This window comes from Arvicola amphibius, chromosome X, assembly GCF_903992535.2.
Source record: "Arvicola amphibius chromosome X, mArvAmp1.2, whole genome shotgun sequence".
NCBI lineage: Eukaryota > Metazoa > Chordata > Mammalia > Rodentia > Cricetidae > Arvicola > Arvicola amphibius.
In genome coordinates this window covers 82,209,834-82,227,444 of record NC_052065.1, presented here as the reverse complement: position 1 = coordinate 82,227,444, position 17,611 = coordinate 82,209,834, and the positions used below count along the sequence as shown (strand labels likewise).

General features: G+C 36.3%; 1 protein-coding gene across 1 annotated transcript in view; it reads right to left on the bottom strand.

Moving 5' to 3' along the window:
• Diaph2 (diaphanous related formin 2) overlaps nt 1-17,611 on the bottom strand; it is a 778,808-nt gene that overhangs the window by 403,761 nt on the left and 357,436 nt on the right. Inside the window, exon 20 of the mRNA XM_038316977.1 lies at nt 12,699-12,800. Within this exon, the coding sequence (XP_038172905.1) occupies nt 12,699-12,800 (102 nt within the window). The remainder of the gene's footprint in view (nt 1-12,698; nt 12,801-17,611) is intronic.

Here is a 17,611-nt window from a genome sequence, read left to right as displayed (position 1 = left end):
GTTCACTCTCTGTGCTTCAGGATTGTGGGGGAGTATGTGTGCTTTCAGCTTTCTGCCATTGCCCCTCCTTACTGTCAAGGACGTTTATCCTTATAGAAACATAAGCCAAATAAACTCATTCTTCTCTTTATTTGCTTTTAGCCATTATGTTTTATCACAGCAACAAGAAACCAAGTAATATATCATTACAATACACTGTCCATTAAGCATTATTAGAAACCAGAACTGTGCTGTGATTGAATGAATGCCAAGTGTCATGGAAACCACCAATAAGGTAGGTATAAAAATGCCCTAAGAAACAAGTAATGATTTATAATAGAAAGAGAAAGGAAAAGATGAATGAGAAAGAATTAAGGAAGAATTAACAGTACCTGGTAACTAACTAGCTTTGGCAAAAGAAAGTTAAAGAGTAGTATCAAGGCTTTAATTTGGTTATTCCAACAAAGTTGGCATTAATGACAGTTTAATGAGAGCCTGAAGAAATGACTCAGTAGTTAGAACTTACTGTTCTTGCAAAGACACAAGTTGCCTTCTAAGCACTCAGAACAAGTGGCTCACAGGTATCTATAACTCTAGTTCCAGAATATCTGTTTTCTCTGTCCTACACTCAGTGCCCACACACATAAACAGGCACAGACACATATATACAATAAAAATAAAGTAACTTGAAAAGTTGAATTTGGTATTGATGTTGTATTGTTTAATGTTTGCTCTTTTGTTTTGGGGGTTGTGGAGAGATTTAATGTGTTTCTCCTCTCCTGTGATCTATGCACCAGTTAGCTAATCACAGACGAAGAAAGACAGCACAGGCAGAGAGAGTACAGTTTAGCAATGATGTCACTCAAAAATAATTCTCTATGTAAAAACAGTCTGCCTAGTTTTACAATCTTCAGTTTCTAAATTTCAAAATTCAGGAAAATTCCTGTGAATTTTTTCTAAGTGGTAGACAGGTAGACTGAAGTATACAAGATGGAAATATGAGCATATTAAAATATTTCCTGTTACTCTGATTTTTTAAAATTATCATTAAAATGACTTTGGTTGGTCATTTTTTTTCTCTGTTAATAGTGCACATTTTTATTAACAAAGACACTATTAGCCTCTGTTTATTAAGATTCTCAATCTTGAAATAATGTTCCAATTACTCCTATTGGTCATAGAGTATTACCTAACATTAACCTTTGCCCACATTTTAACATGTCTTTTATTGGCAATGTTTATCATTTTAACTAAAGTTTTATATATATTACACTTAATTATATTAATACTTTAAACACTCTCACTGATTTCTCTAATTCCTATAAATTTTACCCTCTAAAGTGATACCTTTATGACTAGGGAATAATATGACTTCTTTGAAATATGGAGTTTTTGTCATTACAGTAGTACCTGGTAAAGTTTTGAAATAAAATAGGATTTAATAGTTATATGAATAGAGTCTTTATAGACAAAAATCACTGAGGAGGCAAGTGTGTGGAAAAGAAAGGAGAAAAGAGTCAAATATTGTGCCTCGATAAATAATAGCTACTTAAAAATAAAAGAATTTATTCATTTGCACAAAGTGGAACCACTAGGAGATTAAGAAGATGCAAAGAAGACAGAAGCTAAACAATGTGCTACATGCTTGAAATTCCAGTGGAAAGGAGGTAGAAATAGAAGGATTAGAAGTTCAAGATCAACCTCAGCTACCAAGCCAGTTCCTGTCCAGCCTTGCCTACAATGAGAGTCTATCTGGAAAACACACATAAATACAAAAAAAGATATAACAGAGTTGTTGTGAAGAAGGCTAAAAGATCTTACATAATACCATTTGATACAAGGTGGGTAAGACCAGAAATACTACTCATACCCTTTATGAGTATGGATGATCACCCTATATGGATAATTATTAGTAGTATTAATATTATTTTTGTTTTTCAATATGGGGTTTCTCCGTAAAGTCCTGATTGTTCTGAAACTCACTCTGTAGACCAGGCTGGCTTCAAACTCACAGAGATTTACTACCTCTATTTCCTGAGTGTTAGCATTAAGGCATGCACCACCACTGACCGGCTCAATATAATGTATTTTAAGCTTAAGGTTCAAGAAAAATCTTTTTTTTTCTAATTCCCAGAGAGATAATCAAATATCTCTATTTTAAATGCCCATGTCACTTGCTAAGGAAAAAACAGGAACTTTTGAGTTTTACAGCCATGAACGCAAACTCCAGTTGTGTCAATTTATAGTATGTAACCAAGTACAAAGCTAGTTAATGTTTCTCAGATTTTATTTCATCAATAGAAAAATGCATTCCTTACAGTGTTTATGCATTTTCAGTAAGACACGAATGAGATATTGTATGGAATGTGTCTGTTGTATCAACTAACAGTATTTAAGCAAAGGGAAACTACAGGTGCTCTTAGCTTTACCTTCTATATTTATCCTTAGAAATTCCTAGCAAGAAAGACACATGGTCATTAGTGTGTCTGCCAAACATGAAATAAAATCTTTTTTTTTCTTTTTTCTTTTTTTGGTTTTTCGAGACAGGGTTTCTCTGCAGCTTTTTTAGAGCCTGTCCTGGAACTAGCTCTATGTAGACCAGGCTGGCCTCGAACTCCAGAGTTCCGCCTGCCTCTGCCTCCCGAGTGCTGGGATTAAAGGCGTGCGCCACCACCGCCCGGCTGAAATAAAATCTTTTTGAACCCACAATTAAGCAATGTGTGGCTGTGGTAGTCAATTAAGAATGTGGCCTATTGCTGGAGAAGTTGTGGAGTAAGGGGTACACTCATCCATTGCTGGTAGGAATGAAAACTTGTACAACCACTCAGGAAAGCAGTCTGGCAGTTTCTCAGGAAATTCGGGATCAACCTACCCCAGGAACCAGCAATTCCACCTTTGGGAATATACCCAAGAGGTGACCAATCATATTACAAAAGCATTTCTTCAGCTATGTTCATAGCAGCATTATTTGTAATAGCCAGAACCTGGAAACAACCTAGATGCCCTTCAATGGAAGAATGTATGAAGAAACTGTGGAATATATACATATTAGAGTCCTACTCAGCGATAAAAAACAATGACATCTTGAATTTTGCATGCAAATAGATGGAAATAGAAAACACCATCCTGAGTGAGGTAACCCAGGCCCAAAAAGATGAACATGGGATGTACTCACTCATAATTGGTTTCTAGCCATAAATAAAGGACATCGAGCCTATAATTCGTGATCCTAGAGAAGATAAATAAGAAGGTGAACCCAAAACAAAACATATAGTTATCCTCCTGGATACTGGAAGTAGACAAGATTGCCAGGCAAAAATTGGGAACTTGGGGGCAGGGTGACATGGGAAGAGAAAAGTGTGAAGGGGAGAATGGGGAGAGCTTGGGTGAATGGGATGGTTGGCATATAGGAAGGGTGGATATGGGAGCAGGGAAGTATATATCTTAATTAAGGGAGCCATTTTAGGGTTGGCAAGAGACTCAACTCTAGAGAGGTTCCCAGGTATCTAGGGAGATGCTCCCAGCTAGTTCCTTGGGCAGCTGAGGAGAGGGAGCCGGAAAAGGCCATACTGATGAATATTTTGCATATCACCATAGAACCTTCATCTGGCGATGGATAGAGATAGAGACAGAGCCACACATTGGTGCACCGGACTGAGCTCCCAAGGTCCAAATGAGGATCAGATGGAGGGAGAACATGAACAAGGAAGTCAGGACTGCTAGGGGTGCTCCCACCCACCGAGATGGTGGGGCTGATCTAATGGGAACTCACCAAGGCCAGCTGGACTGGGACTGAAAAAGCATGGGATAAAACCGGACTCCCTGAACATGGCAGAAAATGAGGGTTGATGAGAAGCCAAGGACAATGGCACTGGATTTTGATCCTACTACACATACTGGCTTTGGGGGGGTCTAGCCTGTTTGGATGTTCAACTTCCTAAGACCTGGATGGAGAGGGGAGGAACTTGGACTTCCCACAGGACAGGGAACCCTTACTGCTCTTTGGACAGGAGAGGGAGGGGGAGTGGAAGGGAGAGGGGGAGGTAAATGGGAGGCGGGGAGGAGGTGGAAATTTTTAATAAAAAAAGCTAAAAAAAAAGAATGTGGCCTATTATTCACTGGGTATACTGAAATTGTCATTCTCCCTTTATCCATTTTTAACTCATAATAGACATTTACTATTTAACATGTTATAACTTAAAGTGCATCCTTGAAAAAAAATCAAGATACTACAGAGAAAGTGAAGTTATTTTGGGATATCTCTAACCATCCATTACTATGTCTAGAACATGGCAATAGGATTGTTTAGTCTTTTACAATCAGACCAGTATCTATTGATAGACAAAGCTGAACTTTCATCAGAGGGTTTTGATGTGTAAAGGAATAGCATGGATAGTCAAGCTTAGAAATAATAGGAAGCACTGAGCTATATCCCCAGCCACTTATAGTACTATTAAAAGGCTTGTGTCTCATAAAGACACTTGAGCTTGACTGCTCCTAAGTGACATAATATAGTAAATAAAGTAGAAACACTGCTGAAAAGTATGTTTGGTTTGTGGTGGTGGTCCCTAGCAGCATTTTACTTGACTGGCATCTTTTGTTTTATAATTCATTCCTTGAAGTGCTTTGGGATGCTGACCAGGGTTTTGTATTATGAAGCAGATTTATTTGTGTTGCAAGTTACTTGTCTATCAAATCACATCAAGTGACTCTCATTTCTTCAGCTAATCTGAAACTATATTTAAGAAAAAGGACATTGACAGCTTTAGTGGGAGCACTACAGTGGGTTATTTCTCCAAAGAGGTAGGCACAGTTTCATTTATATCATTTGAATTGTATACATTGCATAACTATAAAGCTGATGAATATGGATTTAATACCAAAATACTACAGGAATGCACAGAAAAAAAGATAAGAAGCAGCAGTGCTAAATATCATGTATGAACAAGAAGAATATCATGAATCCTTTAGGGTTATTCTTATCGCCTTTTATTAATGCCTATCATATGTGAATATAATTGAAACTTTAGTCCCTTGAAAATAGTAGAATTTCTTGCAATTATTAAATAGATATTAAGAAATAGTCATTATTAAGAGGCATTATCTACTAAATTTACAAAATGTTTATTTGTATTTTACTATAGTAAAGGGAATGAATTTGGTCATATTCAAGGATGGAGTCTTATTAGGTTGACAGAACTGCCAGTCTAAGTGAGATTCAGAAGCAATTACTGACAGAATTCTGTCTGGAATTGCAAGAAGGAAGCAGATACATTTGAGATTCTCTATTAAATGAATACTTTTATCTTCTAATACACAGTAAGTTCTTCAAGGGCAGGGACTCTCCGAGTCATTGTTTTACTCCCTGCACTAAATCCAGTACCTGGACAAAATAATCAATACGAGAATTCCTCACACATGTAGAAAATGAGAAATGTTTGCACATTAGCTGTCATGAGAGATGAGAGCCATGGTTAATCTGTGAATTGAAGCTTTAAAAAATAAAATGTTGAGAAAACTGACTTTACATCAGAAAAATAATGATGTGTTGATAGAGAATATTTCCCCAAAGATAGTGATATGTGGAAATTATGCATTGAGAAATATCCACTAGTATTTAGTATAGAGCAGAACACAATAACAGTGTTTGCCCCCAAAGACACTGTAGACTCAGAGGAATCTCACTGAGAAGTTGGACAAGAATTTCAAAATATTCTTGTCAAAATATATAATGGAGGCCACAAATGACTACTAAAATTGCCGTGGAGCTTTGCTATTCTATTAGGAAATTAAAGAAATAAAGGAAAAAAATAAGAGGGTGAAGTTTTGATATTTTTAAATTTAATGAAAAGTAATCAATTACAGAATTACTCGACAGCCATCGACCTCCTGTGATTATTCAATTTTCATGTGGTTTTATTTTACCTTGTTTTATTACAAAAAGTGACTGAAATAAGCAAACAATTCTGTCATGAGCATGGATTAATATGAGAAGTTAATGAAATAAACAGTAATGAGAATGACTCATGGTGATTTTTTTTTACTTGATCAAAAAATATTAAATTGGTTTTGTTGTTGTTGTTGTTTCTTATGTGACAGGATTTCTCTGTGAAGCCCTGACAGTCTTGGAATTATCTATTACAGACGAGGATGGCTTCAAACTCACATAGATCCCCTCACCTTTGCCTCCCAAGTGCTGAGATTAAAGGTGTGCACCACCACTCCCTGGCTTTTAAACTGGCTTTTTCTCAGATACCATTAAGCTCGTCTACAAGTAAGAGCTAGCATTCATATGTGAAAAAAAAAACGAAAACAGAAACACCAGGCATGACACAGTAAAACGCTGAAAATACTGATAAAGAAACATGTGAATATTTTGTAATGAATATGCAAACCCAGAAAATGATGTAATATTAATATAAACTTGGACCTACAATTTTCATTCTAAATTAATTGCTTTTAATATTACATAGGAAGAGAAAAGCTTTTTATCAATCCCCCTTTCACCTGGCTAAGCTCTCTTGAACAGGGCTTATAAGCTCTTTAGAGGCTTTAAAACAATTAAAGCAAAACGAGGTTATAGTTCTATTTCTAACTCTCTTTTTGCCTCCATATATTTGTGCAAAAGAAATAAGAAAAAATCATTGTTCTGTCAGTAATATAATATAATCTGTTCTGTTCATTAAAGATTTATATGAACAAAGCTATTGAAACATCTTTCTTACTAGATTATAGCTTGAGAATGGGTTTAATTGAAAAATATGGGTAATTTTGAAGTCAGAAAAACAAAAGTACTGATTACTAAGAGAACTAATTATTGCCTTCGTTTCTCAGAAGACATGCTAGTTTAATAGATACACACAGTATGGGTCTCTATCCCCAGTGCAAGACAAGTGGGAATTTCCACAGCTCTGAGATTTGAGAACAGCTGAGCTGCAGACATACTCGGAAGCATTTAAAAGCTCCAGCTGGGGATTCTGACTGCCAGAGCTTTCAAAGATCTGTGCTTTTCTTCCAGTAAAGGTATAGCACATAATTACAATGGATGTACCAAATTCAGTTTTGTAGGAGGTAAGTTAGAGGACAAGTCAGTGGGAAGTTATGCAGCCAATCCACCCTTTAAAGAAGATTATTGATAATAGAAGGTATAGAAGGTAGCATGTCTCTCTTGCTGGGAGGTCTGCCTCCACACAGAGGGAGGATCTCCAGCTAGATATTGTTTGTTTGTTTCTGCTTAATTCTCTCCTATGCTTTTTTTTCTCCCAGTAGATTACAAGTGATTATACGTAAACCCAAGATTGTGACAGTTTACAAAAGTGAAAAGGTTAAAGCTCACCAACCAAGGGACTGACTCAGATAAGCCTTATTTTCTCTCCTTAAAAAATCTTAACCAGAAACACTTCATAGTTTCTTATTGGTGATAATATTTTAATTAATAGAGAAGGAGTAATAAAATGTATAATACACATTTTGCCCTAGCTGATAAGACATGATTGTTATCTAGAGAGTTATGTATTTATGGAAATTCTTCAATGTAGTGGGCCAAGAACACTGAAGTAAAAGCAACAATAAAATTCTCATTGTTTAAGAGAGAAAGACAAGAAAATACTCCACACACACAAAGAGTCTAAATCCATCAGTGTTAGAAACTGCTATGTGGATGGAGAGTAAGACAAGAATGGCAAAAAGATTCAACAATGATTTGATAGATACATAACATGAATAACATTAATATAGTTCATCTACTTATATAATTTATAATCTAAGAAAACATGTTCAACAAATGGACTGGGACTGAATGAGCATGTGATCAAACCAGACTCTCTGAACATGGCTGACAATGGGGGCTGACTGAGAAGCTAATAATAATGACACCGGATTTTGATTCTACTGCATGTACTGGCTTATTGGGAGCCTAGTCTGTTTGGATGCACACCTTCCTAGACCTGGATGTAGGGGGGAGGGTCTTGGACTTACCACAGGGCATGGCACCCTGACTTCTCTTAGGACTAGAGAGGGAGGGAGGGGCAGTGGGGGGAGTGGGAGGGAAATGGGAGGATGGGAGGAGGTGGAAAATTTTAATAAATAAATAGTCACAAAAAAACGAAAAAAAAACAAACTCAAAAATAAATAGTAAAATTATTACTTTCTAGGAAGGAAATTCTAAAGACGACTCTGAGAGTTTAAAAGATAGACCTATTTTGTTTTGTTTAGTTTGTTTTTCAAGACAATATTTCTTTGTGTAACAGCCCTGGATGCCCTGGAACTCACTCTGTAGACCAGGCTAGCCTCGAATTTACAGAGATCCACTTATCTCTCCTTACCAAGTGCTGGGATTAAAGGCACGTGCCATCATGCCTGGCTTGATCGAACTACTTTTGACAGCCAGGCAAATGGCATAATTACTATGAAAGTCAAATTTGAGCTAAGACTTAAAGAATGAGTTTTAGAAAGGCAGGTAAGGAATGGGAAGCTGTGAGGAGTCACAGATATGAGCCTGTTCCACCTTGTCTGGAGGTCAGAGAGTTTGAGTTTATTTTTGCTCTCTCAAATGGCACTGGGTTTTGATCCTACTGCATGTACTGGCTTGGGGGGGGGCTAGCCTGTTTGGATGCTCACCTTCCTAGACCTGGATGGAGGGGGGAGGACCTTGGACTTCCCACAGGGCAGGGAGCCCTTACAGCTCTTAGGACTGGAGAGGGAGGGGGAGGGGAATGGAGGGAGGGGGAGGGGAGTGGGGGAAATGGGAGGTGGGGAGGAGGCGGAAATTTTTAATAAAAGATAATAATAATAATAATAAAAAGTTGTTGACAATAGGTGTGGCTACAAACAAGAGATTCTGATTTAGGTTGTGATTAATTAGTATTTTAGGTATAGAAGTGGATCCGTTTCACCTGGACCAAAGGTCGCAGAATTCAAGTCTCTTTCTTATACCATGCTAATGAAGTCGTTGCATTCCCACCCCCCTTTTGGAGTGAAGTATACAAGCATGTGAAAATAAACGAGGGACATTCAGTGAATTTCCCTTTCGATTCTGTTCTGTGTTTTTTTGTCTCTTATATCTCTTATATCTCTGTTCCATTTGTTTAATCCTCATGCTCCTACCCTAGAACGTATGGGTTTCATCAAAGCTGATTTTCAGCAAGAATCAGGGGTGATAGCACATGTAGTGATTCTGAGAAGAGAATTAATTCAAACACATAAAAAAATGAAGTTCAATATGGCTGATGTACAAGAAGCAAGAGTTCAGTTCACACACAAGTTTAATGCCTAAAACTAAGAAAGATTGTCAGGTGCTGGGCGAAAATGTGCTTGATAGGTTAAGATCAGTTTAAAATATATCGCAGTGGGCAAAGTATTTGCTGTGTAAACACAAGATCTAAGTTCAGTCCCAATCACCCATGGAAAATCACAGAGACACATATCTGTAAAGGCAGCACCGAGGAGAGCAGAAAAGGACAAATCCTGGTGTCAGACTGGCCAACCAGCCTATCTAAAGCAATGAGCTCCAAGTACATAGTGACCCTGTCTCAAAAACAAAGGCAGAAAATGACATAAAAAAATAACCTAATATTGAATCCAGTTTCCACACATGCAGACATAGAAAAGAACATAGAAAATAAGGAAGGAAGAAAGGAAGAAAGAATGGAAGGAATACAAATACTGTGCCATTAGTGTTGTAACTGGCCACTTGTTTGTTCCCTGCTGTTCAGCCCTGAAATAACCACACAGAAACTGAATTAATAAAATCACTGCTTGGTTTATTAGCTCTAGCTTCTTATTGGCTAGCTCTTACATCTTAATTTAACCAATTTCTATTAATCTGTATATTGCCACATGGTTCTGGCTTACTGGCAATGTTTGGGCTCATTGAGACGTTCCCTGCAGCAGCTACATGGCGTCTCCCGACTCCGCCTTCTTTCTCCCAGCATTCTGTTTTCTTTTATCTGCCTAGCTCTACTCTACCTTTTCACAGGCCAAGGCAGATTCTTTATTCATTAACCAGAGGTATTCACAGCATACACAGAGGAATCCCACATCACACTAGTGTTTTAGGAAGTAAATAATATGCAATACAAATACAATCTACATAGAGGCATTAAGATGATACTATCTCCTTTCCTGACACTTCACAAAGAATGCATAAATAAAGAGGGGGAGGGGGAACAGAGCTCTATTCTGCAATACATGCCTGGCATGTGGGAGATCCTGGGCTCAGGCCTCAGAGCAACAAAACAAAAAACAGAACAATGTTGAGTAACTACAGTCTTGGTTATTAAAGAGATGGAAACAGGAGACTAACTTAAAACCATAAGTTAGAAACTAGCCTGGGTGATAGAAAACCAAAGCCACTTTAAAGGCAGAAGAGCCGCTGGAGGTCCTGAAGTTTGTCATGCCATTGGCAAGAAAGAGTTTGTGGTAGTTTGAAAAGAAGGGATATGCAGACAGAAGAAGAAATGGTAAGGAATGAAAGAAAGAAGGAGAATGAAGAGCTTGAATCTTACTTTGTGAAATCAGGGAAGCACTGAAGGGTTTTGATACTGGAGTCATAAATATAAATTTTAATATGAATATAGTAAATAACATTGGCAATGGGTGAAGAAAGCTGAGGGCAGAAGCGTTCCCAAGATGGGGTTTCTCTCATTAGTGAGAAGGACTGTACTTTCCACGTCTATTTCTATTAGGCTGCTGATATAAGTTTAAGGGTTAAATAGTAAGATAGTATATTCTCACAGGATTAATTTAATTTGATAATATTTTAGTTCATATTTTACTTTTCTATCTTTATAAAATGTCTGGCTCACATTTTGATTAAAAGATTGCTTATAACTCAACAAACATTCACTGCCAATTTTACACTAGAGACTGTACATAACTTTAAAAGACTAAGGTTATTGTTAATTATTATTATTATTAAGAGTATTATTACATAATGAAAAATATATATAATCTTTAAAAAGTGTGTGCCTAAACTTTATTTAATAAGTCTCAATTGATAATCTTAGGCAGTTTACATAGTATAAACTACTTAGTAATGTCCTAGATTCTTTCTGACACCATCCCAGAAGAGATAGAGCAAAATACAGTGAGAGTAAACATGGAAATGTGGAGAATTCATGTACATACAGCCTTAAATATTTATGTTTATGTGTATAAACAAAAACTCTCTTCCATTTTCTACTTTTGCCTTTAGTTCAGAAGGTATATTGCTTTTTATGCTTCCCCCCCTGCAAATTTCATTTCCTCAGTGAGGTACCAAGGATATTCCTCTTGAAGGACTTGCTTGGAAAACTAATACATCTTCCTAGATAAACTGCACTGAGGGAAAAAATGTTTTCTGAGAAACTGCATTGTGTACCTACTGTAAAGCTCATAACCATCATGATGCAGCTGAAATCTCAGATGCTGTATAGCCAGCTTCAATTATAAGATGGATCTGAGCTGCTTAGGTTTCAAGTGTGAACTTGGGGCTACAAATTTTATTATTTAGCACTCTGCTAAAATGCCACTAGTTAATAAATAATACAGAGCCAATTCAGTTGACGAATAGATCTGATGTAAAAATAAGAGAAATATGTTCCCCAGGTCCATTATATGTTCTATTTGATCTCAAATTTGCTTGTCTAGTTTCCTTTTCAAGGATTTGACAAATCTTTCTATATCAATGTAGGCAACAGCATGCCCTAAAATCAAAGAATTTTAAATATGGACTAATGTTTATTATATATACCTAAAAGGGCATACTCCTATCTCATAGAGTTTCAGATTAAGAAGACTTTAAAACTGAAGCAAGAAATCTGATGAACTCTAGCTTGTAAGAATTTGAAGTATTATGGAATATTTTCGATGAAACAGGTTGAATGATAATTTAAACAGTGTTTATCAATTAGATTTACAAATGGAAAAATATCAGGAAGCCGGAGTAAACTAGAAATTCATATAGCAAATAAACACAGTCCTGAACACTGAGTTTTTTTTTTAAACTATCTTTTAGGGGTTGGGGGTTTAGCTGTGTGGCACTTGCCTAAGAAGCATAAAGCTGTGGGTTTAGTTCCCAGCTCTGAAAAAAAATAGGATTTATTCAGGAAAGTAATTTCAATGTCCTTTATACTCTCTTTCTGGCCAATTACTTGAAGAGCAGGCTTGTGGTATTTTAAGATATATGAAACTAGTCTTCATAATTAATCATTTAGTGTCATTTAAAATGATGGGGATGAAGAAAAATGATTAAACTACATGAAGTACTTTTGTAAGTTATATGTCCTGATGGAAAAACACAGTACAATCTCTCAATCAATTATTGACACTTTGGAGTATTTTAAAATACTTGTGATTTTTCTAATACAATATATTCAGTAAAAATAGTTACTAGGTTTATTTTTAATTTCCCTAGATATTATTTTATTTCAGCCTAAGTTTTCAAGGGGGCTATTCTAACATTCAGATATGAAGGGAAAAAGATATTCAATGTATTACATACTATTTTGCATGCATTAATATCATTAAATATCATTACTTTTGAAGAGACTATCTCATGATGCTTTGATGTTTTTTGTGAACTTAACATGTAACGTACTTACTTTTCAATACCACAATGCTATAGGTAAGTATTTTTTCTAAGTCAATATTATATTTAATTATGTAGCTATAATGTAAAAAAATCAACTAATATGTTTCTTCTGTTTGTGAGAAGTATATTCTTAGTGATCAATACATACCACAACACCAAACTGCTCAGGCTCACAGAGATCATCATATTCATTCTTAAGCTCTGCTAGTTCTCGGAGTACATTCTGCTCAGGAAGATGTTTAACAAGATTCTAAAAAAAAGCATAAAAGTTAGTGGTTAGTGATTCATCAGTAAGTTTTTAAGCATGCACAGACAACTCTACCAAGCATATTTTAAAAAACAAACTTTTAATGAGGAAAAACACCTGCTTTTTCAGGATAAAGCAAGGTAGGAAATCTGAACAGAGATATATTGAAAGAGTAGTCAGGGAGACACCATGCAGCTGCTGTATGAGACAGATGCTGGATCCTTACCAGTAAGCCACAGTCTTGTGCCGATACATAGATTAATAGAAATGGGTTAATTCAAAATGTAAGAGCTAGTTAGAAATAAGCCTGAATCATTGGCTGAACAGTATTGTAATTAATATAGTTTCTGTGTGATTATTCAGGTCTGAGCAGTCAGGAAAGGAATGAGCTGTCTCTGGTTACACAGAGAACAAAAAATTTATCTTTTGCTATATTGTACATACCACAGGTTCCATACCTGTGTTAATACAACTATATATGTTGCCTTTAAAAGTTTGTGTTCTCAGAAAAAACCAACTACCAATAAAGACAAATAGCCCAGGTGATCCAGCATCTCAGAATGCATCTGTTGTCATTTCCTAAAAATTCTGCATCAAGAACAACTTCAAAGCTGCTAGCTAAAATGGTCCGGCCTCATAGACTATCCAGCCAAAACTTAAGATGAGCTCTACATTTTCTCATCACACAGAGAGAGTAAACAAAAAATAATTCAACTAGCTCTCCCAGGACTGTGGAGGCTCAAAGAGGCCACAGATCAGAAAGTTTGGGACTTGGTTTTTAGTTCGAGATTATTGTGTATCTAACTCAAACAAAGGTCCCACCTAGTTGCAAATTAGAGTTCTGCTCTCTCAAGGCTATTGTCAACAGGTGTGGCTAGCTGCCAGACCTTGTGCTCAAGAAATAGGGAAGTAGTTGGTTCCTACCTAAAACAAAAGTCTAAGGATCCAACTAAATTCCAGTTCCCTTTATGGAAGTAAAATGGGATTCCACCCTGGGAGTCGTTTGCTACAGAGTGTTTGGTCAAGGGCTTAAGTGAGGATTGTACCTGGTGACTTTCAATTTGTATGTTAATATATTCCTTTTGTTCTACTCCTACCTTTTGAAATCAGGGGTATATTAAGCTGTTGGAAACTAAACTGGGACCAATTTTCAGTACTCACTGAAATTCCCTCCTGATACTATCCAATATGTTTCTGCGTTTTATTATTTCTGTTCACATTTTTGTATTCTTTACTGTATTTCTAAATTCACACCTCCACTCTGGAAGAAAGGAAATTTTGTCGAGGCTGGCCCCCAACAGAAGACTTGACCATTGTCCCAATTTTCTCAGAATTAATTGTAGATGCCAAAACCCCCAGACAACAGGAAGCAGTTAAGAGAACGTGACACCCATAGTCCAAAGAAGTAGGATAAATAGTTTACAGTCATTCAATTGACTATGTATGTTAAGCATCACTTAGGACGGCTAATTACAAGTTGTTGTTGGTCATGGTTAGGAAGAAGGCCAAGCAAAGAAGATTAGATAAGGATCTCATTCTCAAAATCAAAAAAGAGGGATATTGAAATGATAGGATAAAAGGATAGATTATTGAATCTACTTTTAAACTGAAAAAGCAACTACTAGTCTTAAATGTTTTACATTGGTATGTATTATTTTTGTATACTGATACAAATTTAAGGATATTTTCTTATACTGTATATGTACTTCTACTCCTGTTTAAGGTATTGTATCTATGTAGCCCATTTAACAATTGTAATGTAAATTTCTAAGTTTTTTTTCTTCTTTTTCTTTTGTTTTTTTTTTTTTTCAAGACGGTTTTTCCATGAAGCTTTGGGGCCTGTCCTGGGACTTGCCTCTGCTCCAGGAGTGCAGGGATTAAAGGTGTGCCCAATCACCACCTGGCTAATTTCTAGTTCTTGAATGCTATTATTATAAACTATTTAAAGTAATTAAAAATGCAAGTTAGTAGTCATCTATAACAATCAAACTTGTAATTGTGTAGGTATGTTTCTGTTTTAGATGAATAACGTTCTGAAAATAGACGTGATGACTTTGGAGTAATGGAAATGTGTTTATCATTAGGTGATTATATACTAACAATGGGCAAAATTATGTTTTCTTATTTATTTTTTTTCTTTTTTAATGTCATTTACTTTTTCATGATTAAAAAAAACATGTAGAGGCTTGGTATGGTAGCTTAATACTCGTAATCGTAGGACCAGTCAAGAGTATAGAGTATTGTGAGTAGCCCACATCACAAAAAAATACATTACCTCACATGCACTGAGAAACAAAACAAAACTAGAAAAAAATCAAGTAAGTCAGTGTAACACAGAAACCAAGGAAATCACATTTACAATATTATAACAGAAGTGAGATTTTATTACCCACATTTATCTTTTTTCTCTCCGCCTTCATTTCTGCTTCTCTATTAAAACTCTTGACATACAACAATGGTATCCACTAAATTAAGGCTCAAGTTTTAAAATACGAGTGATCTTTTATTTAAAAGAAACACAGATATAACCATATATGTATATGTTGAGTTGAAATCAAATACAAACTAATTCCATTAATGAATATAATCATCTCTTATAAAAGCAAAGATAAGTAATCACTAAAGTATTATTTCTATTATATTATAACACAAGGAAGAAAAAATGTGGGCTTATGCTTCCCAGGTAGAACTCTACAACTATAAATACACACACACACACACACACACACACACACACACACACACACACAACACACAGCTCTTCAAGATTTGAAAATATTTTAAAATTTAAGTTTAAATAATGTGTAGATGTGTCTATCTGTTGGTTTGACTTCATGAGTACAGTATACAAGGAGGCCAGAGGCCAAATCCCAATCACCTAGAATTATGGGCAAATGTGACTTATAGTGTGGATTTTGGAAAATGAACTCCAGTGTTGTGCAAGGGCAGTACATAGTCTTAAACACTTTGATGAAACATCTATCCAGCCCCATATGTAGGCTCTTATTAAAATATCTTGAAGGCAGGAAAATTAGAATTAGTAATTTTTAAAATGTGTCTATTGGTGTTTTCTGTTGTTTTTCCCCCCCAAGATAGGCTTTCTCCAGGTAGCTCTAGGTGTCCTGGAACTCACTCCGTAGGCCAGGCTGACCTTGAATTCACAAACATACCCCCATCGCCCCCCCTAAGAGCTGCAATTAAATGCACATGCTACCACCATCACGCTATTGGTGTTTTGTTTTGTTTAAGTATTTTGATAAGAAAAACAAAGGTCCACTTTGGTAACATGAATACTTTTTACCACATTGCAACTAAATTAAATAGATTAAAAGCATTATTAAAATTATGAGATAATTTATTTCAACATATTTTAAACTCTCCATTTCAATTATACATTTTAACTGTGAAAATAATGACGAACAAAATCAAGCCTAAAATAGAATTCTGAATGTGAAAACTGATGCTATTTTAGTTCCCTTTTATCTATAATCTCTTAACTCGTCTTCTGAAAGCACGCTCCTACGAGATGATAGAAATTTCTTTCTCTGAAAAAGTATGTGAAATACCTAAAGCATTCCATGGGTTTGGGAAATATTCTGACTTACTGTATCATTTGATAAGTATAACATTCATATAACTAGTAATGTTTTGGATGTTCTACCTGTGACTAATTATCAAAACAAGACACCAGAATAGGTGACACACACAGATTGTTATGACTTCCATGAGTCAACTACTAAGATGATCTATATCGCAAGCAGTCATCACAGGCAATGTTTAAAGACAGTTTCACAAATATAGGCCTTGTTGTGGCCATCAACTAAGATTTTCTGTTCACAGAATTCTAACCAGAAGAGGGAGAACAATCAGCAGTGCCAGCATGAAAACACTGTACCAACCCTGAGAAGCAGCCTGACATCTATTTGTATGGAGGACTAGACACCCTCCTGAGACCAAAGTCTCACAAAGGAAGTAGCAAGCAGATAGAGCCCCAAAAACCTCTCACAAGGAAAGACTTAAGAAGATTCAGAGTGCAGCACATTAGTCTCTTCAATGTATCCCCAAGAAGAGCCTATGTATTCCCAACATGCTGATATCCATGAGATCGGTAGGAGGGAGAGATGTGTGAGGAACAAGCACATTAACAATAACAAAAACAAAAACAAACACACACACACACACACACAAAAACTCACAGCACTCTGGTGGCAGATGTAGTTCAAGGCCAGCCTGGTCTACAGAGCTAGTTATAGGACAGCTAGTGCAACACAAAGAAACAGTGTCTCACAAAAACAAACAAAACAAAACAAAACAAACAAACAAAAAAACCAACGGTCCTGGATGTAAGTTCAGTGGTAGAGTGTGTGTGTGCTAGTATGTGATATGTCCTAGACTTTATTCTGACCCTTACCTACATGACACACCCCCAAGAAAAGAAGGAAAGAAAAAGCCAGGTATTCATGATTTGAAGCGGCGAAGATTGGAAATAACCAAAAATAGTCCTTTTATAATTATTTAATTTTAATACAAAGGGAGATAAGGGAACTTACAGAACCAAGGGTCCAGCGGAGTGAGCGCGGGGCAAACGAACGGGGGACCTTCTGGCTCCCCAATCCTATTTAAGGGGCATGGCTACCCCGCTGGAGCAGCCACGCCCCTGAACGCAGGGATTGGGCCAGCTGCCCCAACATCTCCCCTTTTTTGTCTAAATAAGACAGATTTAGAAACCAAATACAACTATATACAATGGGAACTGATCATATAAAATTACAAAAAGTAAACAATATCAGGCGAGAAGTATATAACGAAGAATT